The sequence below is a fragment of the Sciurus vulgaris genome, assembly GCF_902686455.1.
Source record: "Sciurus vulgaris genome assembly, chromosome: 5".
NCBI classification, from domain to species: Eukaryota; Metazoa; Chordata; class Mammalia; order Rodentia; family Sciuridae; genus Sciurus; species Sciurus vulgaris.
The window spans coordinates 141,733,011-141,757,400 of NC_136465.1; the positions used below are offsets into that span (position 1 = coordinate 141,733,011).

General features: G+C 34.1%; 1 protein-coding gene across 5 annotated transcripts in view; it reads left to right on the top strand.

The window, feature by feature from the left end:
* Nucleotides 1-24,390, top strand: part of PTPRQ (protein tyrosine phosphatase receptor type Q) — a 216,113-nt gene that overhangs the window by 95,552 nt on the left and 96,171 nt on the right. For all 5 annotated transcript variants that reach the window (XM_079140697.1, XM_079140699.1, XM_079140698.1 and 2 more), the window contains one exon: nucleotides 21,294-21,617. In XM_079140697.1, the coding sequence (XP_078996823.1) occupies nucleotides 21,294-21,617 (324 nt within the window). The remainder of the gene's footprint in view (nucleotides 1-21,293; nucleotides 21,618-24,390) is intronic.

Below are 24,390 nucleotides of genomic sequence, written 5' to 3' on the forward strand. Positions count from 1 at the left end.
TATTTCAGCAGTGTTTTTTAGTTTTCAGTGTGTTTGTTAAAATTATCATGTCCTTTGTTAAAATTATTCCTATGTAATGTTTTCGTTATTTAAAGTAGACTTATTTTTAGTTACCAGTTCCATTCAGAATATAGAAACACATTGGAATTATATCCTGTCTTCAGTAAATTCATTTCTTAGTTCTAGAAGGTTTTAAAAATATATTCCTTTAGAATTTCTATATTAAAATATCACATATTCTTTATAATTTATCACACTATTTATAATTAAAGGCATTTAAATCTCTTTCTTAATTCCATGATTTTTTTCTTATTTTATTGCACAGACTATATTCCTTAATACAGTGCTTTTATTAAGGTAATTTTTATTGGTGCATTATAAATTTTATTGGTGTATTATTCATAGTGGACTTTAGTGTTAAATATTCACAGAACATAATTTAGTGCATTTCATTTCCCAGTAGAAGTGGTAAAAGTTAACATCCTTTCATTTTTCCTAGTCTTGGGGGAAGGATCAGTTCTTTACCATTTGTATAACATTGCTGTAGGCTTTCTGTAAATGTCCTGTATCAAATAGAGGAAGATTAAATTTATTTATAGTTGACATCAGGTATTTGTTATTGAATGGATATTGAGTTTTGTACCTTGACTTTCTGAATTTATTAAGTTGGATTTTTTTTCTTTTATTCTGTTACTGTGGTTCCTTACATGAATTTTTGAATGTTAAATGAAACTTATGTTCCTAGAATAACCCATACTTTGTCAGATGCATTAATCTATTATGTACTTTGAGTGACTAATTTTGATTTGCTAATATTTTGTGTAGAGTTGCTGTATCTATGTTCAGGATACAGTATTGATCTATAATTTCCTTTAAGTGAAATGTTTTCTGCAGGTATTTGTATAAAGCCTAATAAAAGTTGTTGGGAAGTATTCTTTCCTTGTTTCTTTTCCAATTAGTTTTATTTTTATTTTTTTCTTTGTAAATTGTTTGATAGAATCCCCCAACAAAACCATCTGAATCTGGAGTTTTCTATTGTGGTGACTTTTTATGACTTTAACTTAATAGATCTAGGACTGTTGATATTTTCTATACCACTTTATGAAAATTATATTTCAAAAAAATTGGCCATTTTATCTCTTAAATTAATTGATTTAAGGTTTTTGGCATTTGTGGTGATATTCTGCTTTTATTTATGACATGAACTATCTGTTTTCTCTCTTTTTCTCTTCAAACATATTGATAAGTGTTTCTGAACTTTACTAATCTTTCCAAAGGACATTTTGATTGATTCATATTCTTTTTTTTTATTTTTTATTTTATTTTATTGTAAACAAATGGGATACATGTTGCCTCTCTGTTTGTACATGGTGCAAAGGCATACCATTTGTGTAATCATAAATCCACATACAGTAATGTTGTTTGATTCATTCTGTCATATTCTTTATTATTTGTGTTTTCCATTTAATTGATTCCTGGTCAATTAAATTATATTTAATTTCCAAATATTTGAGACTTTGCTATAGATCTTATGTAAACATTTTTTAATTTATTTCTATTCTTATTGGAGAACGCTTCTATAAAACAATTTAAAAAGTTGAGAGATTTTCTTCATCTCATATGATTTCTTTTTTGAATTATTCATGCATACTTGAAAATAACATACATCTTTCAATTGTTCGCTATAATATTTTGTGTCTTTAATATTGTTGATTGTGTTTTGCAAAACATCTGTATCATTACTAATTTTCAGTCTAACAGTTACTGAGAAGGCATTATTAAACTATGATTGTGTATTTATCCACTTCCTTTTTCAATTATGTTTGCTTCATGTACATTAAAGACATCCTAACCAAAAACATACATAGTGATAATTGTTATATTTCTTGACTAACCTTTTTAAGTTCTTCTTTTCTATTTTGAATACAGTACTTGTCTTAAAGTTTCTTTTGTCTGATATTAATATTTTATATCTTTTTCTCCTTTGACTTCTGAATTATTTGCATCATCTTTAATTGTATCTCTAGGGTACATTAAACTACATCCCCTGTGGGCAGCATATAATTGAGTCTTTTGTTTTTACCTTATTTGACAATCTGTGCCTTTTTAATGGAATATGTAGTCTACTTAGACTTTAAATAACTAGTTGAGTTGAGGTATAATGTTTGCTGATTAATTTCTGTTTGTCCTCTGTTCTTTATTGTCTTGTTTTGGGTTAACTGAATATTTTAACATTATAATTTAATACCTCTGTTGAATTTTTAGCTATATTTCCTTGTATTATTACCTCCAGTGGTTGCTCAAGTGATTACAATATGATTCCTTAGTTAATTATATCTACTAAATGTTGTATAACACATATAAAATATATTAAACTTGCAACAGTGTAGTTTCCTCTATTTCTTTGGATTATGTGCTGCTGTCATCATATATTGGACAACTATGTACTTTAAATATCTTACATTGATATATATTGTAAATACCAGTTTATTATATTAATTTTACTTACGGAGCCAGTAGATATTTAAATAAAGGCATCTGAATATATTTATCATATATTCTTTATTATTTATCTCTGTACTCATGAGTTATATTTGGCATTATTTCCTTTTCAGCTAAAGAGTTTCCTTTGCTATTTCCTGCTACCATCAAATCTCTCAGTTTTACTTAGATGAGAAAATAGATTTTGTTTTCTTCATGTTTTAAGAGATTTTCTCTGGATTTAGATTTCTGGATTTTCAGGCCCCCCTCCCCCCCACCATTTTTTCACTTTAAAAGTACCAGTACTTTATTTTCTGGCACCCATTGCTTTTTTTTTTTTTTTTTTTTTTTTTTTTTTTTTTTTTTTTTTTTATGGTACTGGGGATCAAACTCAGGGCCTTGTGCTTGCGAGACATGTACTCTACCAGCTGAGCTATCTCCCCAGCCCCAACCATTGCTTTTAAGGAGATAGTGTCAGCCATGATTAGTATGGTTAGACCTCGTGTACAGTGGGCGTTGTTTTTAATTTTTTTTGACAGTCCTCAACACTTATTTCTTTTTAAGCAGTTTGACATTGATATGACTGGAGTGGTTTTTATTGCATTATTTTGATATTGGTTCATTTTGTTTTTTTGTATCTGTAAGTTAATTTTTTCCCCTAAATTTGGTATGTTAGTTTTCAAACACTTTCTATCTTATTTCTATCCTGTCCCTCTATGGCTCCAGTTATATATCTATTGATATCCCATAAGTGACTGAATTTATATTCAGTTCTTCAGTTTTTTTCCTTTGTCCTTCAAATTGAAGAAGTTCTCTTGATCTTTCATCAAATTTCTTCTACCTCTTTATACTGGTAATAAACACATTCATTGAATTTTTGGGGGGTCAGGGGTCCTGGGAATCGAACTTGAGAATACTCAACCACTAAGCCACATCCCTGGCCCTATTTTGTATTTTATTTAGAGATAGGGTCTCACTGTAGTGCCTCACTTTTGCTGAGCCTGAGTTTGAACACCTATCCTATCCTTCTCTACCACTTTCTGTTCTTTTACTCTGGCTTCTGAATGTGAGAGAAAACATTTGACCTTTGAGTTTCTGAGTTTGGATAATTGCACTTAGTATGATATTCTGCATTTCCATCCATTTAAACTCCATTGCTAAAAATCCAAGAGGAATTAAATTATAATGCTAAAAATATTCAGTTAAAACCTTCATCTGTTGATGGGCATCTGAGTTGATTACATAATTTAGCTATTGTAAATTGTGCTTCTATAAATATTGTTGTGGCTACATCACTGTAGTATGCTGATATTAGATCTTTGGGGAAAATACCCAGGAGTGGGATAACTGGGTCATATGGCGGTTCTATCCCTAGTTATTTTGAGGAATCTCATACTCCTTTCCAGAATGGTTGTACTAGTCTGTAGTACAACCAACAATGTATAAGTTTTCCTTTCTCCCCATAACCTTGGCAGCATTTATTATTGTTCATATTCTTGATCATTGCCATTCTCACTGGAGATGAAATCTTAGTATAGTTTTGATTTGTATTTCCCTGATTGCTAGAAATGTTGAAAAAATTTTTCATATATTTGTTGACTATTTGTGATTCTTCTTTTGAGATGTTTCTATTTAGTTCTTTTGCCCATTTATTGATTGAGTTACTTGGGTTTTTTGGTGTTAAGTTTTTTGAATTCTTTGTATATTCCGTATAGTAATACCCTATCAGAGGAGTAGCCAACCAGGATTTTCTCCCCTCTGTCAGCTCTCTCATAATGATTTTGTTTCACATGCTATTCAAAAGCTTTTTAGTTTGATGGCATCCAACTTATTGACTTGCTTCTATTTCTTGCACTTTGGGGGTCTTGTTTAGGTAGTTGATGCCAACATCTATATGATGGAGTGTTGACCCTGTTTTCTTCTTGGTGTTATAAAGTTTCTGGTCTAATTCCTAAGTTTTTGATCCATCTTTATTTGAGTTTTTAAGCAACATTAGAGAGAGGGGTCTAATATCATTTTTCTACATATAGTTATCCAGTTTTCCCAGCACCATTTGTAAAAAGGCTATCTTTTCTCCAAGATATATTTTTGGCTCCTTTGTCAAATATCAGATGGCTATAGGGATGTGGATTTGTCTTTGTGTCTTCTGTTCTATTCTACTGGTCTTCATGTATATTTTGATGTCAATGCAATATTGTTCTTGTTACTACAGCTCTGTAGTACAATTTCAGACAAGATTTTGTGATGTCTCTTGCTTTGCTTTGCTTTGCTTTCTTACTATTGCTTTGGTTATTCTGGGTCTTTTGTTCTTCCAAATGAACTTAATTGTTTTTTCTAATTCTGTGAAGAATATCATTGGTAGGAATTGCATTGAATCTGTAAAATGCTTTTGGTAATATGACCATTTTGACAATATTGATTCTGCCTATCCAAGAACATGGAGTGTCTTTCCCTTTTCTAAGGTCTTTTTCAATTTCTTTCTTCAGTGTTCTGCAACATTCTTTGTAGAACTCTATTACCTCTTTGGTTTGATTAATTCCCAAGTATTTAATTTTTTAAAAAATTTTATTGTGAATGGGATTTTTTTTTTTTTATTTCTTACCCAGCTTAATCATTGTTGGAGGATAGGAAAGCTATTGATTTATGGGCTTTAATCTTGTATCCTGCTACTTTTCTAAACTAATTTAAAGGTTCTAGAAGTCTTCTGGTGAAAGTTTTGGGTCTTCTAGATATAGGATCATATTATTGGAAGCGGAGATTGTTTGGCTTCTTTTTATATTTGTATGCCTTTGATTTCCTTTTCTTGACTGATGACTTTGAAAAATGTTTTGAAGACTATGTTGAATAGGAGTGGTAAAAGTGAACAGCCTTTTCTGTTCTTGATTTTTAGAGGAATTGCTTTTAGTTTTTCTCCATTCAGAGCGATATTGGCTTTGAATTTATTGTAAGTGACCTTTGTGATATTGAGGGAAGTTCATTCAATTTCTAGCTTCTTCAGTGTTTTTTACATGAATGGATGTTGGATTTTATCAAAGGCCTTTTGTACATCTGCTGAGATGATCATGAAATTTTTGTCCTTAATTCTGTTTAAGTGATGAATTATATTTATTTATATTATATTGCATATGTTGAAACAACCTTCAACCATGGGATGAAACCCACTTGATCATGGCGTATTATCTTTTTGATGTGTTTTTGAATGCAGTTTGCTAATAAATTATTAAGCATTTTTGCATCTATGTTCATCAACCATATTGGTATGTAGTTTTTTTTTTCCTTGATACATCTTTGTCTGGTTTTGGTTTCATGGTTATAATAGCTTCATAAAATGTATTTGGGAGTGTTCCCTGTCTTTCTGTTTCATGGAATAATTTGAGAAAGACTGGTGTTAGTTCTTCTGTAAAGAACTGGTAGAACTCAACTGAGAATCCTTCAGGCCCTGGACCTTTCTTTCTTAGAAGGCTTTTAGTTACTGTTTCAGTTTCATTAGTTAATGTTGGTCTGTTCAGGTTTTCAATATCTTCTTGATTCAACTGGGGCAGGTAATATGTGTTGAGAAATTTATCAGTGTCTTCCATATTTACTAATTTATTGGAGTATAAATTTTCAAAATTGGTTCTTAAAATCCTCTGGATTTCAGAAGGGTTTGTTGTGATATCTCCTTTTTCATCTCTGATCTTGTGTATTTGCTTTATCTCACTCTTTTAGTTTGGCTAAGGGTTTGTCAGTCTTATTTACCTTTTCAAAGAACCAACTCTTTGTTATATTAATTGTATTGTTTTCTTCTTCTCAATTTCATTGATTTTTGACTCTGATACTAATTATTTCCTTTCTTCTATTGATTTTGGTGTTAGTTTTTTCTTCTCTTTCTAAGGCCTTGAGGTGGAACATAAACATATTTATTTGAAATCTAATTTTTTAATGTAGGCACTCAGTGCTATAAATTTTCCTCTTTGAGCTGCTTTCATACTGCCTCATAGATTTTGGTGTGTTGAATCTCATTCATTTCTAAGAACTTTTTAAAATTTCTATTCTCATTTCTTCTTTGATCCATTCTTCAAAAGAGTATTGTTCAATCTCCATGTGTTTATGTGGTTTCTATCATTTTTTCTGCTCTATATTTCAGTTTTATTTCAATATGATCTGATAGGATACATGGGATTGTATTGATTTTTTGCTAAGATTTGGTTTGTGTTCTAGAATATGATCTACTTTGGAAAAAGTTCCATGCATAGCTGAGAAGAAGGTAAATTCAGATGTTTTGGGATAAAATTTTCTATAGATGTCCATTAGGTCTGTTTGATTTATAGTGTTGTTTAGTTTGGAGATACCTTTCTTGATTCTGATCAGGTTCTGATGACCTGGAGATAAGGGTGTATTGAAATGACCCCATATTATTGAGTTGGGATCTATGTGAAATTTAATGTCATGGATTTTTTGTTTCCCATTTAATTGGGTATATTGACATTTGGGGCATAAATGTTTACTATTGTTCTATCTTTTTGGATTGCCCTGTTTAGTAGGATGTAGTTACCTTTATCTCTTCTGGTTAACTTTTGCTTGAAATCTGCTTTGTCAGATATAAGAATAGCTACTCCTGTTTGTTTTCTTGGACCATAAGCATGGAATAATTTTTTCCCATCATTTTACCTTTAGCCTGTGTATGTCTTTGTCTATAAGATGAGTCTGTTGTAAACAGCATATTGTTGAATCTTGTTTTTTGATACATTCTGTTAATCTGTGTCTTTTAATTGGGAGTTGAGACTGTTAACATTCAGCATTACAATGGCTAAATTTTGGGGGTTTCCTGCCATTTAGTTTTTTTACTATATTTTAACCTGTCTTGATTCTTATTTACTGGGTTATTCTTCTTCTGAACTTCCTCTGTTTGGGAGCTTGGGAATTGTTTTTACTTCCTCTGTGTGCAGTTTATCTTTGAATACTCTTATAGTGCTGGCTCGCTGCTCACGAATTCTTTTAGTTTATTCTTGGCTTCAGAAATTTTTATTTGCCTCTCATATTTGAAACTGATTTTGTTTCATATAATAAATGTGGCTGTGAGTTGTCTTCATTTAGGGCTTGGAATTCTTATTGAATTGTTCTTAATGCCTTCAGTTTGTATCTCCATGTTCTCTTCTATGCAAGTGATTCTCAGGTTTGATCTTTTAAAGTTGTCCCAGAGTTCTTGTATATTCTGGTTATGTTCTGTAGTTTTTTCCCCTTTCTTGCCTTCTGTGTACTAAGATCACGTAGTTTGTCTTCAAAGCTTCAAGTTCTGTCTTAAAGGGCTGAGGTTCTTTTTTCTATACCATCTAAACTATTACTAATTCCTTCTGTTGTCTTTTTAATTTGATTGTGACCTTCATTTCTAGGAGTTCTGCTTGGTTTCTTTTCACTATTTCTATTTCTTCATTAAAGTGTCTTTTATGTCCTATAATTGCTCTCTTAATTCCTTCCTTAGATCTTTTTTAGTTCATTGAGAATTTTAATAATCTTTTTAATAATCTTTCTGTTGGTTTTTATCCATCTCACTATCAGTGATCCTTTGATGGGCAGTTGTGGATTTTGGGGGAACAATTGTTTTCTACTTTCTCATGTTTTCAGAGTTCTTGGACTTATGCATCAGTTGAGGTGGATTCTTCTACCTCTTTTTGTGCACACGTTCGGTACCTGGGATTGAACTCAGGGGCACTCAACCTCTGAGCCACATCCTCAGCCCTATTTTGTATTTTATTTAAAGACAGGCTCTCACCAAGTTGCTTAGTGCCTTACAGTTGCTGAGACTGGCATTGAACTCATGATCCTTCTGCCTCAGCCTCCAGAGCTGCTGGGATTATAGGTGTGCACCACTGCATTCAGTTCTGTGTCCTTTTGTGTATGATTATCTTATTTGTTTTGGGACTAATCTCTGGTTTTGATGTATACATAGATGCCAATGGGGGTAGAACCTGACTGTTCCTCCTTGATTCCTTTTCGGTTGGGGGCCTTTGTCTCCTCACTTTTTTGAAGTGGAGTAATGTTGGGGAATGTTAAGTTCAGGAGCTGAATCTCTCTAATCTGTGAACTTTTAGTGTTCCTGTAGGTTCCTAGCACATCACAGAATGGCACAAAACATGTAATAATAACAAGCACTGCAAACAATAAGCAGTGTGAAAATAAAAACCCCATTCCTACTATGATATTTTCAACATTAATTGCCACTAGTAAAGAGGAATTGTGGGTTCAGCAATTGTCAACAGTAGAAACAGTAACCATGAACTAGATCTAAAGCAAACAGCATGCGTCAACTTTACCCTTCATAGCAATAATGATTGTATTAGCATTATTGGTGAGGGCAGGAGTTATATAAACCAATTAATTCTGAAAAATGTTAAAAATACAGTTAATTAGGGGGAAAAAAGGAAATGTGATGGGTAGTTAGGTTTTTAAAATTTCAGAAAGTGAATAGAGAGCCTACAAAAGAGATGTAGCAGGTGATGTTTATGTGGAATGAGGGGAATAATAGAAGAAGTAAGGTATTGGGAAAAAGGCAGGGAGAACAATGTAATTTGGCCATTTTTAGGAGAAGAGAGAGAAAAATGAGAGAAATAAACAAATGAAAATAATACAAACCCAAACCGAAATATATAGTCCAAAAAACCCAAACCCTCAAAAGACAATGCTGGGGAAAAAATGATTACGTTACAAAAATGCTAAAAATTAGAGAAAAATAAACAAGGAAGTTTATGTATATATGTCCCTAAACCAATCGGCACAGCCAGAATTCACACACAAAAATGAAAATTAAAAAAATTATTAAAAGATTTTTTTTAAAAATACAAAATCTGTGTGAAGGATGAAGGAAAGTTCTCTACTGAGGTGATCAAAATAGTTGACCAGATTGGGTGGTCACTATGTAACAGTCCAATTTTTCTTGAGTTATGTACTGATAGAGCAAGGGGTGGGGTTTTTAACCCCTTCCAGTTTTTGCATTGCTCTCTGAGCTGCCAGTTGGAGAAACTTAAGATTGAAGATGTTTGATATAAGACTTAGCTTCCCTTCTTGCCAGAATAAGGTGAGGTGGGTTAGGATATACTGTCAGTTGGCTTTTTGTCCATTTGAACTAGTCCGGTGCCCTCCTAGAGTACAGCTTCTGCAGCTTTCTGTGAGGAGAGTTCCAGCAGGTGATTCTCAGGTTTAATCAGGCCTCAGGGGCTTTGTTGAATGGAGCCTTCTTTGGAGAGCCTAGACAGACCTGCCCCTAGTACTAAACAGTAGCTGATCTCTTTTGTAGATCTGATTCTCAGGAGCCTCCCAAGAAATTCAATCATGGGGAAGGGAAATTGATTCTCCCTTCACTGCTGCTCAAAAGCACAGCTTTCCTGGGCTTAGTCCATGAGTGTTTTCACCCATTGCTGCTCAGACTCCCACCAGCTTCAGCTGGTCACTTTTGCCACTAGACACAATGGAGAAGTGAGTCAGGCTCCCTTTCACCTTTCCAACCTGAATCCCCCAGGGTACAGTACTCCATGCCTATTTCACTCACATTCCATGAAGCCCAGCCTAAGTCACTTGATAGGCACCTGCCTAGATATTGTGGCTGTGTTGTTTTTTATTTTGTTTTTGTTTTTTCCTGATCTCCCTGGTCCCCGAGTCACCCTGGTGGCACACTGGGCCCAAGATGGCTTCTGCCTCAGCTCTCCACAGCCAGTTGAGATATAGAGTCTGCTTTTTAAGCATCAAAGCACATTTTTCAAGCACCAGTGCACAGTGCAGTCTCTGGATCAGCTAAGATTAGGTAGCATTTTTTAATCTTATGTTTTTCTATACCAAGACTATGTTCCCTCTCCCTCTGTCTGTGGTGAATTCACACCAGCAGTGGCACCACTAGGTTGGCTCCAATGTATTTTTTTTTTTTTTTTTGGTTGTAGATGAACACAATACCTTTATTTCATTTATTTTCATGTGGTGCTGAGGATCAAACCCAGTGCCTCACATGAGCTAGGAAGTGTTCTACCACTGAGCTACAGTGTATTCTCTATTCTTTATTATACCAAAATTTCTGGGTTCCTAAGCTGCTTTGAGTGTCCAATATTAAAATTTAGTGAAATCTCTCTTTCACCCACCTTGCTAAGAAGCTGTACACACACTGCTTTGACCCCATACCATGAAGCAGCTTCTACTTCTCTTCTGCCATCCTCTTAGTTCTGTTTAATTATTTCCATTTTTATGCTGAGATTCCCCATTTTATCTCTAATTAAGACCATATTTTCTATTAAGTTAAAATACTTTAATAACTTCTTTCAAATCATTTTTTGTTTATTCTCACACCCTTCTTATCTTATGATTTTTCTGTTGACTACTTTTTCCTCCTGACTATAGGTCACATTTCCTGTCAGGAGTAGTTTTCTTATGTGTCTAGTGATTTTTGAATTTTTGATGGACCTCGTTGGTGATGTATTGCAGAAACTCTCGAGAGTGTTGTCTTTTATTTCCCTAAATGGGCCATTAACTTACTAAGTAGTTATTTCATGAATGTGTGATTTAATTCTTTGTTTTTGTCTCACCCCTCTTTATATAGTGAATTGCTTAATCCTGGAACATAGGTTAAAGCAATGACTCTTCTGGGGTTTTGACATGAGGACTATACAGTTTATCAGTTCTTTAATTTGGTGGATTTAAACCTCAACCTCAACATGTATTTCCTGTAGTCAGCAACAGCTGAAACTTCTATTCAGTTTTTTAGCTGTTGCTTTCGACTGTGCTCCTTTGGTTTCCATAATGCATGTGTAATTAAGACATTGGGGGTTGGGCATGGTAGCACAAACCTGTAATGCCAGCAGCTCAGGAAGCTGAGGCAAGAGGATCACAAGTTCAAAGTCAGCCATAGCAACTTAATGAGGCACTAAGCAACTCAGTGAGACCCTGTCTCTAAATAAAATACAAAATAGGGCTGGGAATGTGACTCAGTAGCCAAGTGTCCCTGAGTTCAATCCCCAGTAACCCCCCCGCCCAAAAAAAAAAAAAAAGACATTGGGTAGGGATTTCAAGAGAGTATAGAACCAAGATTTGAGTCTAACTCCTCCATGACTTCCTCCTTTTCCAACTACTCTGGCAGCTTTGTAGTCCATTTTCAAATACTTGAAGCTGATAGAGGTGTTTCCCTTGTACCTGAATTCATACTAGTTATCTATAGGAGAGTAAGTTTGATACAAGCTATCTCCTGTTCAGACTTCCTTAAAAGCATTATGGTTTAGGACTAGAATAATTTTGCAAAAATAATCTTTCACTAAAATATGAATCTGAGTTCCCCTCAAGATTTTGATAAAAATTATGGTCAAACAAAGCATTTTTTTTTGCATAAATAGCTTTTAGGAACATTTGGTGATGGATACATAAAATAGGGGGTTTTCAATGAAATAATATATATGACTTTAAATTGGTCATTCAAGTTATTGATCTTAAAAAAACTTTTGGTAACCAGAGACTATTTTTGATTGACTGCTCTGATTCACAAGCTCCCAAATTTCATATAATTCTTTTATACTTTATCTTCTTTTGGTTGTTTCTCCTTCCATTTCTGTGCTCCCTTGTTCATTCTCTCTCCCTTTTATGGAATTTCTGAATAATCCAAATCCTTCATTCTCTATTATGAATCTGTTCCCAAGGTTTCAACCCAGTTATATATATATAAATTTAAAAATTCCTTAGAGCTGTAGTTCTTAGAGAAATTGTTTCAGGTAGCATCAATCTGTATTGATGGCACTTGTCTTCCTGAAATCTACCCATTCATTCATTCATACATACATACATTAATGTATTCACTGATTCACCAGACTTATATGCTTATCTGAGTTTCTTCTGACTTTCTATACTCCCTCACTGCCACTTAACTACTGACTTGACAAGGTAGCCAATTTTTCATCATCTGGTGTTCTAATTCTATAACTTCTCCCTAAAGACTTCATTTACCATCATGATTTCAATTGCTTATGTACATAGATAGGTCCCAAAATGGCTTTTATTTGGTCTCTCATCCTAAGATCGGCTTTTTTGCTGCTGTGACTAAAAGGGCACTACCAGAAAAATTGTAGGGGAGGAAAAGTTTGAGGGCTCATGGTTTCAGAGGTCTCAATCCATAGACAGCTCCATTTCTCAGGACTCCAGGTGAGGCGGAGCATCATGGCAGAAGAGTGTGGCAGAGAGAAGCAGCTCACATGATGATCAGCAAGCAGAGAGAGAGAGAGAGAGAGAGAGAGAGAGAGAGAGAGAGAGAGAGAGAGAGAAAGAGAGAGATCTACTTTCCAGATACAAATATATATCCCAAAGTCATGCCCCCAATTCCCAGCACCTCCAGCCACACCTACCACTTCAGTTACCACTCAATTAATCCATATCAAGGGATTAATTCACTGATTGGGTTAAGACTTTCTAACCCAATCATTTTTCCTCTTAACCTTCTTGCATTGTCTCACATGTAAGCTTTTGGGAGACACCTCACATTTAAACCATAATAAAACTTCTCATTCTAAGAAAAGACTATTTGTTCCTGTTACCCATCCTCAAGTGAATCCCCAGTAATGAATATGTCTTTCTCACTTCTTCTTCACTATCACTGACTCAATTTGAACTCCAGTGAGTGGTCTTAAGAAAGAAGTAAATGAAGTGCTGGAGAGTGATATTGGCTAAATTATATTGTTACATTGTATGCATGTACAAATATGTAACAACACATCCCATCATTATTTATAAATAATATACCAATAAAAAATGTGGAAAAAAGGAGACAAGTCTGATAACTAATTAATTTCCTAAGAACTGTTTCAGATAAGTTAATTAAATCAAAATTGCCATTTTTTGGGTAGATATTCCCATGCTGACTTGCTATGTAGAACTATCAAAGCTAGTGACTACATGTCAACTCATTCCATCTCCAGAAATAACATGTATAACCAAAAAATAAGACTTTTTTTCCAGAAATCTGACTAAAGTATTTTAATAAGGTTATGTGTGCAATAATACTGGACTTAAAGGCTAAAATTATTATAGCTAAATTCCATGAAATTTGGGGTGCCCAGTTATTCATCTGTACATGAATTGAAACCTTTTAATAGTAAATCTTAGTCCTATTTGTGGATACTTTCCTTATGTTCTTTCATACAAGTGTAATAAACTTCTATTTATTCCACTTCTATTATAAGATAATTTAATTTGGCACACTAATATGGGTGTGTAAATCGATATTCTCTTTTCTGTAGTGTTACCCAAAATCATGTTTGTGTAGCCAATTTTGGTAAATGGTATTCTGGCTACTCCATCTCTGATTTAAGCAGACTTCCAAAGAGAAGTATTTTTGAACTATGTAATTACAACCTTTGAAGAACATAGCTTTACTAAAAGTATTTGAAAAGTTATTCTATCCACCTACATTGAGAGACATTACAAGAAAGAGCCAAGTTAAACATACTTAGTATTTACTATGAAAGGATGTTGTTGAGGATCTTGTTCATTAAATTACATGCTACCTTCTTAAGTGTTTTTTTAGGAGAAATATATCTTTGATTTCAGCACCAGGGATTATTGTATTTTTGTTCATTTAATTTGTCTTTATCATTATAGAAATTTACAATCTTGATTTTTCTCTTTGTATTGTTTGTTGTAACAATCAGTGTCAAATTCAAAACCTACTTCTGCAACATACATTTTGTCTATTAACATAATACCTGGGTTCATTCAAGGTATTTATTTCCATTTATTCTACTCAATAGATCATCACTTTCTGTCAATATTTCCTTGTATTTTCTTTTAGCTCCCTTCCTGGTTATTATTTATCATTATAATCCTCATTATATTGTGTATATACAACATCTGACCAGTTTCCATAAAATTTTTCTTTCCCAAATATCAAGCTAGAAGAAATTTTAGATTTTCTTTGAGTTTATGCACGACCAATTAATTTCTGTCCATTCATTGTTCTGTTACCTACAGCAGTTATATAAACTTCTCTCTGACTTTCACTTTCAATAGTACCACACCTCATTGCCTTCCTGTTTTTCTTATTAATTTCATAGACTATTTTTCTCCAATCAGGATACTTCCCAGCCCTTGGAAAACATTTTGTTTCCATTTCTACATTGATCCCCATACTCAACCTACTTGAATATCCTTTCTTCCCTATCTCTACTGATCCTCACTTGTCTTCAAATTAAAGCTCCTAGAACATCATCCATTGAGCTTGTCCTATTGTAACCTCATCGTGGTTGTTTCTATTAACTAAATTACTTTTTATATATGTATGAAAATAACTTTATACCTTAAGACTTGTAACCTGCCCACATACCTCAAGGTGAATGTCTAGTTAAAGTGTTATTGATTAAAAACAAGTCAGTGTAAAATTCAAATCTGGTATGCTCAAATTTGCTTTGTAATTAACTTTGCAGGAATTTCAGTTTCTCTATTCAGTGATACTATGTTAGGGTCAGCAAACTGCACTTTTGTGTATGCTTAGATTAAATGACTGCACCTTGTGTTTTAAGAAGGTCAAAAATTATTTAAAGTTTCCAAAGACTAAAATATTCCTAGAAAACTAGAAAATATTGTGTTGGTACTTTTACATTTTTTATAAATATAATTCATAAATATAAATTTTCAGACATCTATTTTGCTTAAGAAAGAGTACATCTGTGCTTAAAGATGAAAATACATAGTCATAAATAAAGAACTGATAAAACTTGGTCCTCCATGTTAGTGTACTTAACCAGGTCAGTGAAAAGTCAGTATAAGCTATTATCAGAATCCTGTCAAGAGAGGCTGGGAACCTGTAGTAATTGACATTCAGAAACAGAATAATTTACACATTACACAATCTAAATCTGCTAGTCACTTAAAACTGGCATTCATTTAATTCTCTAACAAGTCTTACTTATACTTTTCTACAGACCATCATTTCAACTGCGATGGAAGTATTTTGCCAGTTAAAATTATTTATGAATAAAAACGTAATTTACTGAATACCTTGGCAGTTAATGTTGATCGCTTCATCACAGTTCAGTCATGTTTAGAAAATTTAAGCAAGCTGTGTGATTACTCCAGGAAGCATGGAATGATGTGTTCAAATTAGTACCATCTGTGAATAGAAAAAGTTTGAGGTTTTTAGTCATTCTTAAGGAATGGAAATCTGATTCTCCATGCTAAAATGAGTGTAATCCTCTTTGTATCTGTAATTCAATAGGGCAGTTGCCTTGAAATAGTCCAGTTTAACACACAGTTTATCAAAAGAGAAGATACTAGCTATAAATGAGGGCTCTTGCTGGTCAGTACTGAGTAGTTGTGAAATTGGCTTGTTTGAAAAAATTGTCTTTGAGTCATAATATATCAGATTATATTTAATTCTGGTTCATATTTTGAAATATACTAGGTAGAAAAATGTGGACTAGATTTTGTGCCACATCGTGTTAGCTTTATGTAGCTGTGATCAAAACACCTGACAAGAGCAACTTAGAGGAGGATAAGTTTGTTTTGGCTCACAGTTCCAGAGGTTCCATTCATAGCTGGCCTCCTCAGCTTGGTTGAATGGTGCAATGGAGGAAAGCTGCTCAGCCCATGACAGCAGGGAGCGAGAAAGGAGGAACCAGGAGGATAAGATACAGTGCAATCCCTCAGTGACACACCTTCTCCATTCACACGTCATCTGTTTACCCAGTTAGTCCATTCAAACTATTAATCCAGCAAATGGATTAATCCATTGATTAGATTACAGCTCTCATAGTCTAACCATTTTTTCTGAATATTTCCTACATTAACCCCAGATCTTTGGGGGAGCACCTCATTTCCAAACCACAACACACATGAAAATCAAAGCATTGCTTCAGTGAACCGTGGTTTCTTCATGAAGTCAGCAAACACATACTGAGTGTCCATAAGTTTGTGTCCTATCACTGAGCCTGTGACATCGTAGACAACTGAAATGCTGTTATCTTCCCATGGCCAGGTTAAAAATAACTTGGCTAGATCTTGTTTCTTTGTAAGGTTAAAGCACTATTGTATTTAGACCTTTTCTTCTCTGAAACATTTTTGTGAAGACTGGAAGAGTCTTCATTTGCCAACAATTTTATTTTGTATCAAATTGGTCATTAAAGTCTTCTTTCCTAATATATAAAAATTGAAGGGAAAGAAGTTGGATTTAGAGCCATGGACATGTAATCCTCTCTCCTGAATAGATCAGAAAGCTGCTTCCTTTGCCTTCTCTAGTTCGCTGGCTAGTGAATATGCCCCTTTTCCCTTCCACCTCAGTAGCTTAGCAAACTCTAGGAAAAGGAAAGTGAAACATGGAAGGATGGTCGGCAGTAGACCCAAAAGAAAGGGAAGCGTCTGGACCATATTACTTTGTTCCCATATGGAAAAGGCATAGCATAAAGTTTTAATGAAAACAAGAAGTCAATATAAAACTTTCTGAGTAGTCCCACTGCATTTAGGATAGATCCAAACTTTTAAATTCAGTCTAGTAGGCTTAACATGATATTAATTCCTATCTATATGTCCAATTTTCTGTCTTCTCATTCATCTCCTTGTAGGCCTAGTAACCTTCTTTATACCTTTTCAATTTATGCTATATTCTTCCTCTGGGTAGCCCCTTGCCCAGATGCTGGTGATTGAACCTAAGAATGCTTTACATCCCCTACCTTCCCAGCCCTTTTTATTTCTTATTTTGAGACAGGTCTTGCTAAGTTGCCCGAACTTGTGATTCTTCTTCCTCAGCCTCCTGCATATATGCCTGTAATCCCAGCTGTGCCTCAACCTCATGCATAGCTGGGATTACAGGCATGTGCCACTGCACCTGGCTCCCTACAGGTCTTAACACATCTGATGCTTTTCATTTAGGAAGCTACTTCATATTTTTTAGGTGTCCTATTAAATTTCCCCTCATCAGGCAAAACTTTCCTGGCCATCTATCTAAATTAATTCCGTTATATCCTCTATTCACTTTCTCATATATTTAAAAAATATTTACTAAATGACTATTTTCTTCCAAGCATTACCCTGGATCCTGGGAGATAAAATCCAATTTGTAAATTGACATTTTTATGTGTATGTAACTGATGAATGTGTACATATTTCAGAGTGATTGTTCAACATTTATATTGATATGGATGCAAAAGCAAAATATTTCTAGATCTTTTATATAGAATGTTCAAGTGAAGAGATGAAAATAGATAAGACATCTTTAGGTTGAGTTTTCAGACAGCATGAAGATTTATAGGTAAGTAGGTAATTGGTTCAAAATAATGAAGGCTAAACAAACTAATAGAGTTATTTGAAAATAAAATTTAAAATAAAAACCCCTTCAGATTTTGAATTTCACTTTGTTCTGTATAATAAGCAGAAGCTGCATAAGTAGTGATGGGTCAGTTTGTATTGGGTTTTTGCTGCAGTGTAATAAAGTATGACACACTTGATGGTTTAAAATGGCACCCACTTGTTAACTCATAATGCTATGGATCAGAAGTCCTCACATGCTGTGCCTGAGTTCTTTGTCTCACAAACTGAAATGAAGTTGTGATTCGACAACATTTTTAGGTGAAATTCAGTCTTCTTCCAAGATAATAGGGCTGTGACAGAATTTAGTTCCTTCTTATTGCAGGACTGAGATGCCTATTTCCTGACTGGCTCTTGATCAAGGGTTGCTCTTAGCTTCTAGAGATGACATGTGTTATTTTGTCTGAGCCTCCTCCTTCCTCAAAGACAGCAATGGAGAAGTTTTCATAGAATCCATCTCTTGCTTCAAATTTGTCTATTTTCTGTAATCAGTCAAAGAAAATGCTGTACTTCTAAAGGACTCATCTTGTAAGTTCAGACCCACTAATATATCTCTATTTTAATAAATAATTTGGATTCTTAATTCCAACAGCAAAATTCCTTCATATCTCTACCTGTACCAGTGTTTGGTTGAAGAACCAGAAGAAGCTGTGTGTTCAGTGGCTGGGGATCTTGAGGGACATCTGAAGACATAAGGAGACAAGTTGACCAAGATTGTCTCTAAGCTTCCATCAAATGCTAAGAGTCTGTGATTTGGTCATTTGCCTGTTCTTATAGAGTTAACCACCAATATAGATGTGAATTTTTCATTTTTCAAGTTGTACAATTACCAGACCACCCTTTATAAAATATATTTCTGAACATCTCATTCTGACACCTTTGATTACTTTGCATAGCCTCACAAGCTCTCTATAAGTCTGTCTGACATAGTAAGTCCCCATGCTGTTATACAGCTTTTTAGTGAGTTACTGTCAAGAAGAATTCTAAGCAGCAGTAAAATTTACCTTAGCTCACAGTCCTTTTCTAGGATCTCCATCATTATCATCTCCTGAGCCCTCACTCATTTCATGTTAGGGTATTTTTAAAATATATTCATTGTATTTAGATGGCTTGAGTTTAAATTTAGTGACTGAGGGATTTGACCAAATTCTGGAATTTCTACTTCTTTAGCCAATTCTAAACTTGCTTGCTCTATAAATATATTTTTCCTAAAAATAACATTTTCTCTAATTGCTTTGCTTTGCAAAAACAGGGTGTCTTGTAAGTAGGATATTATGTGTTTTGTTTGTAATGCTATTTTTAAGGAAATGCCCAATTAAATGTAGTAAGATTTGATGATAGATACTAGTATGTGGAAATAGAGTAATTGAAGCTAATCCTGTGATTTTACATAATCTAATAATTGTCTTCCATAAACTTAGACCTATTCTTCTTGGGCAAATATATAATAAGTCAGTAGATAGTTAAGTAAAAAGGTAAGAGAAAATTCAAACTTTTAAATGATATCTAGACTTCTCTCTATGGAACTCCAGACTCAGTATCCATCTACTGCTCCTTTTGGCTATCTGAGAAGCATTTCAAAGTTAATATACTTAAAATAGATGCTTAATCTTCCTCTCCCCGGACTTAGTCCTACTACAGTCATTCCCCTGTTGGTTATTAGTGACTTCATCTTTCTGTTTGCTCAATGCAAAGTCTATAAAGCTTTCCTTTGTTCCTCTCATTCTCTTATACCTCATGTCCCATGTCAGCAAATCCTGTCATTTCTCCATCTAGATATATTTAGGAACTGAGTTCTTTATTTCTGCTGCCACCATCTTAGTCCTGCTCACCATGATCTCTTGCATTGATGTTGCAATACCAACTAGTCAGTCTCCTTGTTCCACCTGTCTCCTTTCAGTCCAGTCTCAGTTCTATAGGTAGAGTGATTCTGTGAAACCTATGTTGGAGCCTGTCACTCTTAGGCTCAAATGAAAGCCATAACAATGCCCTTTAATAATGTACATGTTCTGACCTTCAGTGTCTCTTCTCAGATCTCAGCTCCTGCCAGTCACTCAAGCCTCCTTGTTACTCTTTAAATGCACCAGCCATGCTTCCACCTTCTGACTTTTAGTCATGGTTTCCCATGCTGTGAATTTTCTCCCCAATTTATTCACATAGCTGCATCACCTACCTTCATTAGGAAGTTAATGTCTTGTAAATAATGAGGCTTCTTCTGACCACCTAATTTAAAATGCCATTATTCCTGGAACTTTCTACCCTTCTTCCCTTATTTCATTGTTTCCATACCAATGATCATCTTCAGAAGTACTATATATAATACTTAATTATATGTTTTTATCATATATAGCCCTCTCTCATGTAAACATCACAAGAGTAGGGATGTTTGTCTATTTTTATTCATTGTATTTTTAATACCTATAGAAGTGCCTGCACTATTTAGATGCTCTTCAGATTTAGTGAATTTTGAACTATTATGATATATTTAGGAATTAATGAGTTTCTAAGTTTTTATTAATTTTCTTTTGAAAGTGTGAATAGTAACATAGTTCTCATGAATTGTGTAATATTCATGTAAGTCATTATTATCTTTCTTTTTCTCAGTCTGCTCTGCAAAGATCCTTAAAGATGTGTAAGAGCAGCATGGCTGAGAAAAGTTTCAGTATCTCTTAGTTCATTGATCTTTCATATTTCTAACCATAACATGCTTATATTACTATTCCAATAAACCATCTCTTACAAACAGGACATGAGCTTTATTGTATCTTGAATCCCTAACACCAGTCTCAGAACCTGACATGATTTGCCTTTAGCACACCAAGGTATGGTGTGACTCTAAGTAGGACTATGTTATTATAGATTATATACTGATACTTTAATCTGTCTATTAATGTCAATGTGCTGCATGATGTTCTAGAATAAGTTTTGTTAATCTCAAATAAATATGAAATAAAATTAAACTAATTAATATGTTAATTTATTCAGTATTCCTGCTTATTTAAAATAATTTTATAAACATTATCAGTAAAATGTGCTTATGTTTAATTAGATACTTAAATATAAAAAGTACCTTTCTTTTTTAAATTTTTAATTACAAAATAACCAAACATTAATATTCCTTTTTATTTCTTTTCTTTTTTTTTTAAGTTATCATTTTCTTTGGATACGAATACCAAAATAAAATTCAAATGTACCAAGGAAGTTCAGAGAATATGAGCATGCAATCTTCTTTTGTACTAGTAAAAGATTTTTCTCATATATGAAACCACAATATGTTTGCATAAGCCACCATGTGAGTGGATTTGGGAGCAAAATTAGGAATTTTTTAAAAATCACAATAGTTTTATCCTCTGTAGTGTTCTGCTCATTAAGTATGCAGATATTAATCTAAGTGCTATAATAATCTCATAGGTCTCCACTAGGTGCATCATAATAGAATCTTTTCAAATTTTATTTCTTCCTTCTGATTACAAGATATTTGATAATCCAAATTGTTTTTAATTTTTTTCCTTTTTTAGTTCCCAGTGCTCCCACAAACATTGCTCTTTCTGATGTTCAGTCAACTAGTGCAACATTGACGTGGATAAGACCTGATACTATCTTTGGCTACTTCCAAAATTACAAGATAACCACTCAGCTTCGTGCTCAAGAATGCAGAGAATGGCAATCTGAAGAATGTGTTGAGTATCAAAAAGTTCAGTACCTTTATGAAGCTGACCTAACTGAAGAGACAGTGTATGGGTTAAAGAAATTTAGATGGTATAGATTCCAAGTGGCGGCCAGCACCAATGCTGGCTATGGCAATGCTTCCAATTGGATTTCCATACAAACCCTGCCTGGCCGTAAGTATTGTCTTGACATATATATAATATATGATATATATATTTCTGTTTTATTTTATATCTGTGTTAATAATTTCTACTTAATAAATTGTGTATAAAATTACTGAACAGAAAAACCCATTTAATTTTAATTTATTTGAAACCCAATGGATAATTCAATTTCAATGACTTTTAGGGCTTTTCTTAAACTCTTGAGTTTTGTCAATGTCCCAAAGTCTGGTATTACAACAAAGCACTTTGGGAAGACCCTTAGGCTACACTGATGCCAGGAAGTACCCTTGATAAATGCCTACATTTTCCCCTGCTATCTGGAGGCTTTGCTGCTTTTAAACTGACTTTTTAAATCCTTTAGTGACTTCAAGCTTACACACACATACACACACACACACACACACACACACCACATGAGTACAGTAACCCTAGTGGATCTATAAGCAGTTTTTCAGTTTGCCTAAACAGAATTCTGAGGCAAAGAAATACTAATGTCTGGCTCCCAGCTTGAAACAGGTAGAAGGAAAAAAATTTTTAAAAAAAAGTCATAAATTATCTCTCAAAATTATTCTGCTATCTACACATCTTTTGGGACTTTGCCATTCAGGAAAAAGCTATTTAAATGTTTTTTCCATAGCAAATACTCCAAAGTGTAGGTAAAGATTGCTCTTGCAACTTAAGTTTTATATATTTTAAAAATTAACTGACTACCCTATTTGCTTCAACTTTATTAACCATAATTAAGTCAATAAATGTCTGTTACTTATCCTGAACCCTGTCTGCATAGAGCTGTGATGATTTTCATGCAATGCAAAGCAATTGCATATCAAATCACTGAAACCAGAGTTCTGTGTAATGACTGTTTTCTCTGAAAAACCATTTCTACCCCAACTCCAGCTCTCCAAAGCAAATTTAGGTAAGCCATATCACCCATCCCAACACCACCTGCTTGTAAATTCTTCAAAGGGTTTATGCTGCCATCCTCCTTTCTTGACCAAGGCTCTTACTCAGTGATTCCTTTCAATTCCAAACCACGTTTTCTTAAGATTTTTGGTACCTGTTAGTAGAGTATACAAATACACACACACCTACACACTCACACACATATATGTTGGATTTTCAGTGGCAAGTGGGTACTGTGTTAGGCTCTTACAGATATTGAAATAAGCATTCATCTAGAGGCTTTACCTAGGCTACTAAATGTGTCTCTTTTACAGTTCCCCAGATTGCCTAGCATCATGTTTGTAATAGTGTTTAATGAATGTTTGTTAACATAATCTAACGTTTGGGGTAGTAGCCTTCAACATATTGTTCAAACAGGTCTTCTTTTTAGTACTTAAAGTTTTGGTTTCGGGAAGATTCTTCTGTATTTTCTCCTCTTTCTTGTAGCCTTTTCTCAGTCTCTTTTGCTGACCTCTCCTCATAGTTGTTGATGTTTTTTTTTTTTTTTAATTTTTTAAACTCTAAGTGGTAAAGTGCCCAGGGTTCAGACTTGGTCTTTTCTTTACCAGCACACAATCCTAGATTTTACCTTAAGTGTCCTCTGTCCTATGACTTTAAAGTCTACTTATATACTGATAATTCTCAAATTTCTATTTCTAGTCCTGAATGTTATCCCTGAACTCCACATCGGTATCTTTATCTCATCAACTGATATCGTTGGATATGTGTGTCAGATAAATCTCTCAAAATTAACATGGTCTAAACACCAAAGCTGCTGCTCATCCTCCAGTATTTTTTTTTGTTTGTTTGTTTGTTTTTTATCTTAGTAAAGTATACCCTTATTCATTCCATTTGCAGAAAATGAAAATCCAGGCACTGCACCTTTCCTCTTCAATTCTTCCAGTGACTCACTTCAACCATACCATCAGAAGCCCGTCCCTCTATTTGCATTAATCTAGCCCTTCATCATTACTGTTACTGTTGCACTAACTGACTGGCCTCCCCAGTTGTCAGGCTGATCCTTTGAAACCTAAAACAGATGATGTTACTTTCATGCTTAAAACTCCCAATGAATTCCAGTGGCTCTGGGAATAAGTTCATATTTCTTAACACGATTAACAAAGCCCTAAATGACCTGGCTCTTCCCTAACACACTCAACCTTGTTTTTGACCATTTCCCCCCTTACCATTGCATTCCACTCATGTTGGACTTTTTTTTCGCTGCTTGGACACATTGAACTTCTAGAACTTGGGCCTTTGCACTTTGGTCCCTTTTGATAGAATGTCCTTCCACTTCTTTTTCACACGAGCAGGAGCTCTCTGCATAGATTTCTACTTAAACGATCTCTGCTCAGAATACATTTCTCTGACTCCTCCATCTAAAATAGCCATGCAGTAATTGTCTATCACATCATCTATTATATTGAACACTTAAAAATACCTGCTCTTTTAAAATTTCTATTTATTTGTTTGTTTTTAGAGACTGCCTTAATCTTTGCTATTTCCATATTGCCTAGAATAGAGCCTAGAGATACTCTGCAGGTGTTTCCTGAGTGAGTGAAACTTGACTGAATGAGCCATAGTGGAAAAGGGAGAAGGGATTGTTTTCACATGGTGATGGTGAGGATGGCAGTGCCATAACAGAAAGAAATTTGAAAAAAAAAAAAATCAAATTTAGCTGGAGACTAGTTAATAGGAATAGTCATTTTGACCCTCCTGATTTGGTAAGAAATAACTATCTTAATCTAATGGAAAACGAAGAAATAGGTGCTTAAAGATTTAAAGATGGTTAAAGTTAGAGGTTTTAATTGCCTCAACTGATGGGAGTAGGTAAAAGCAC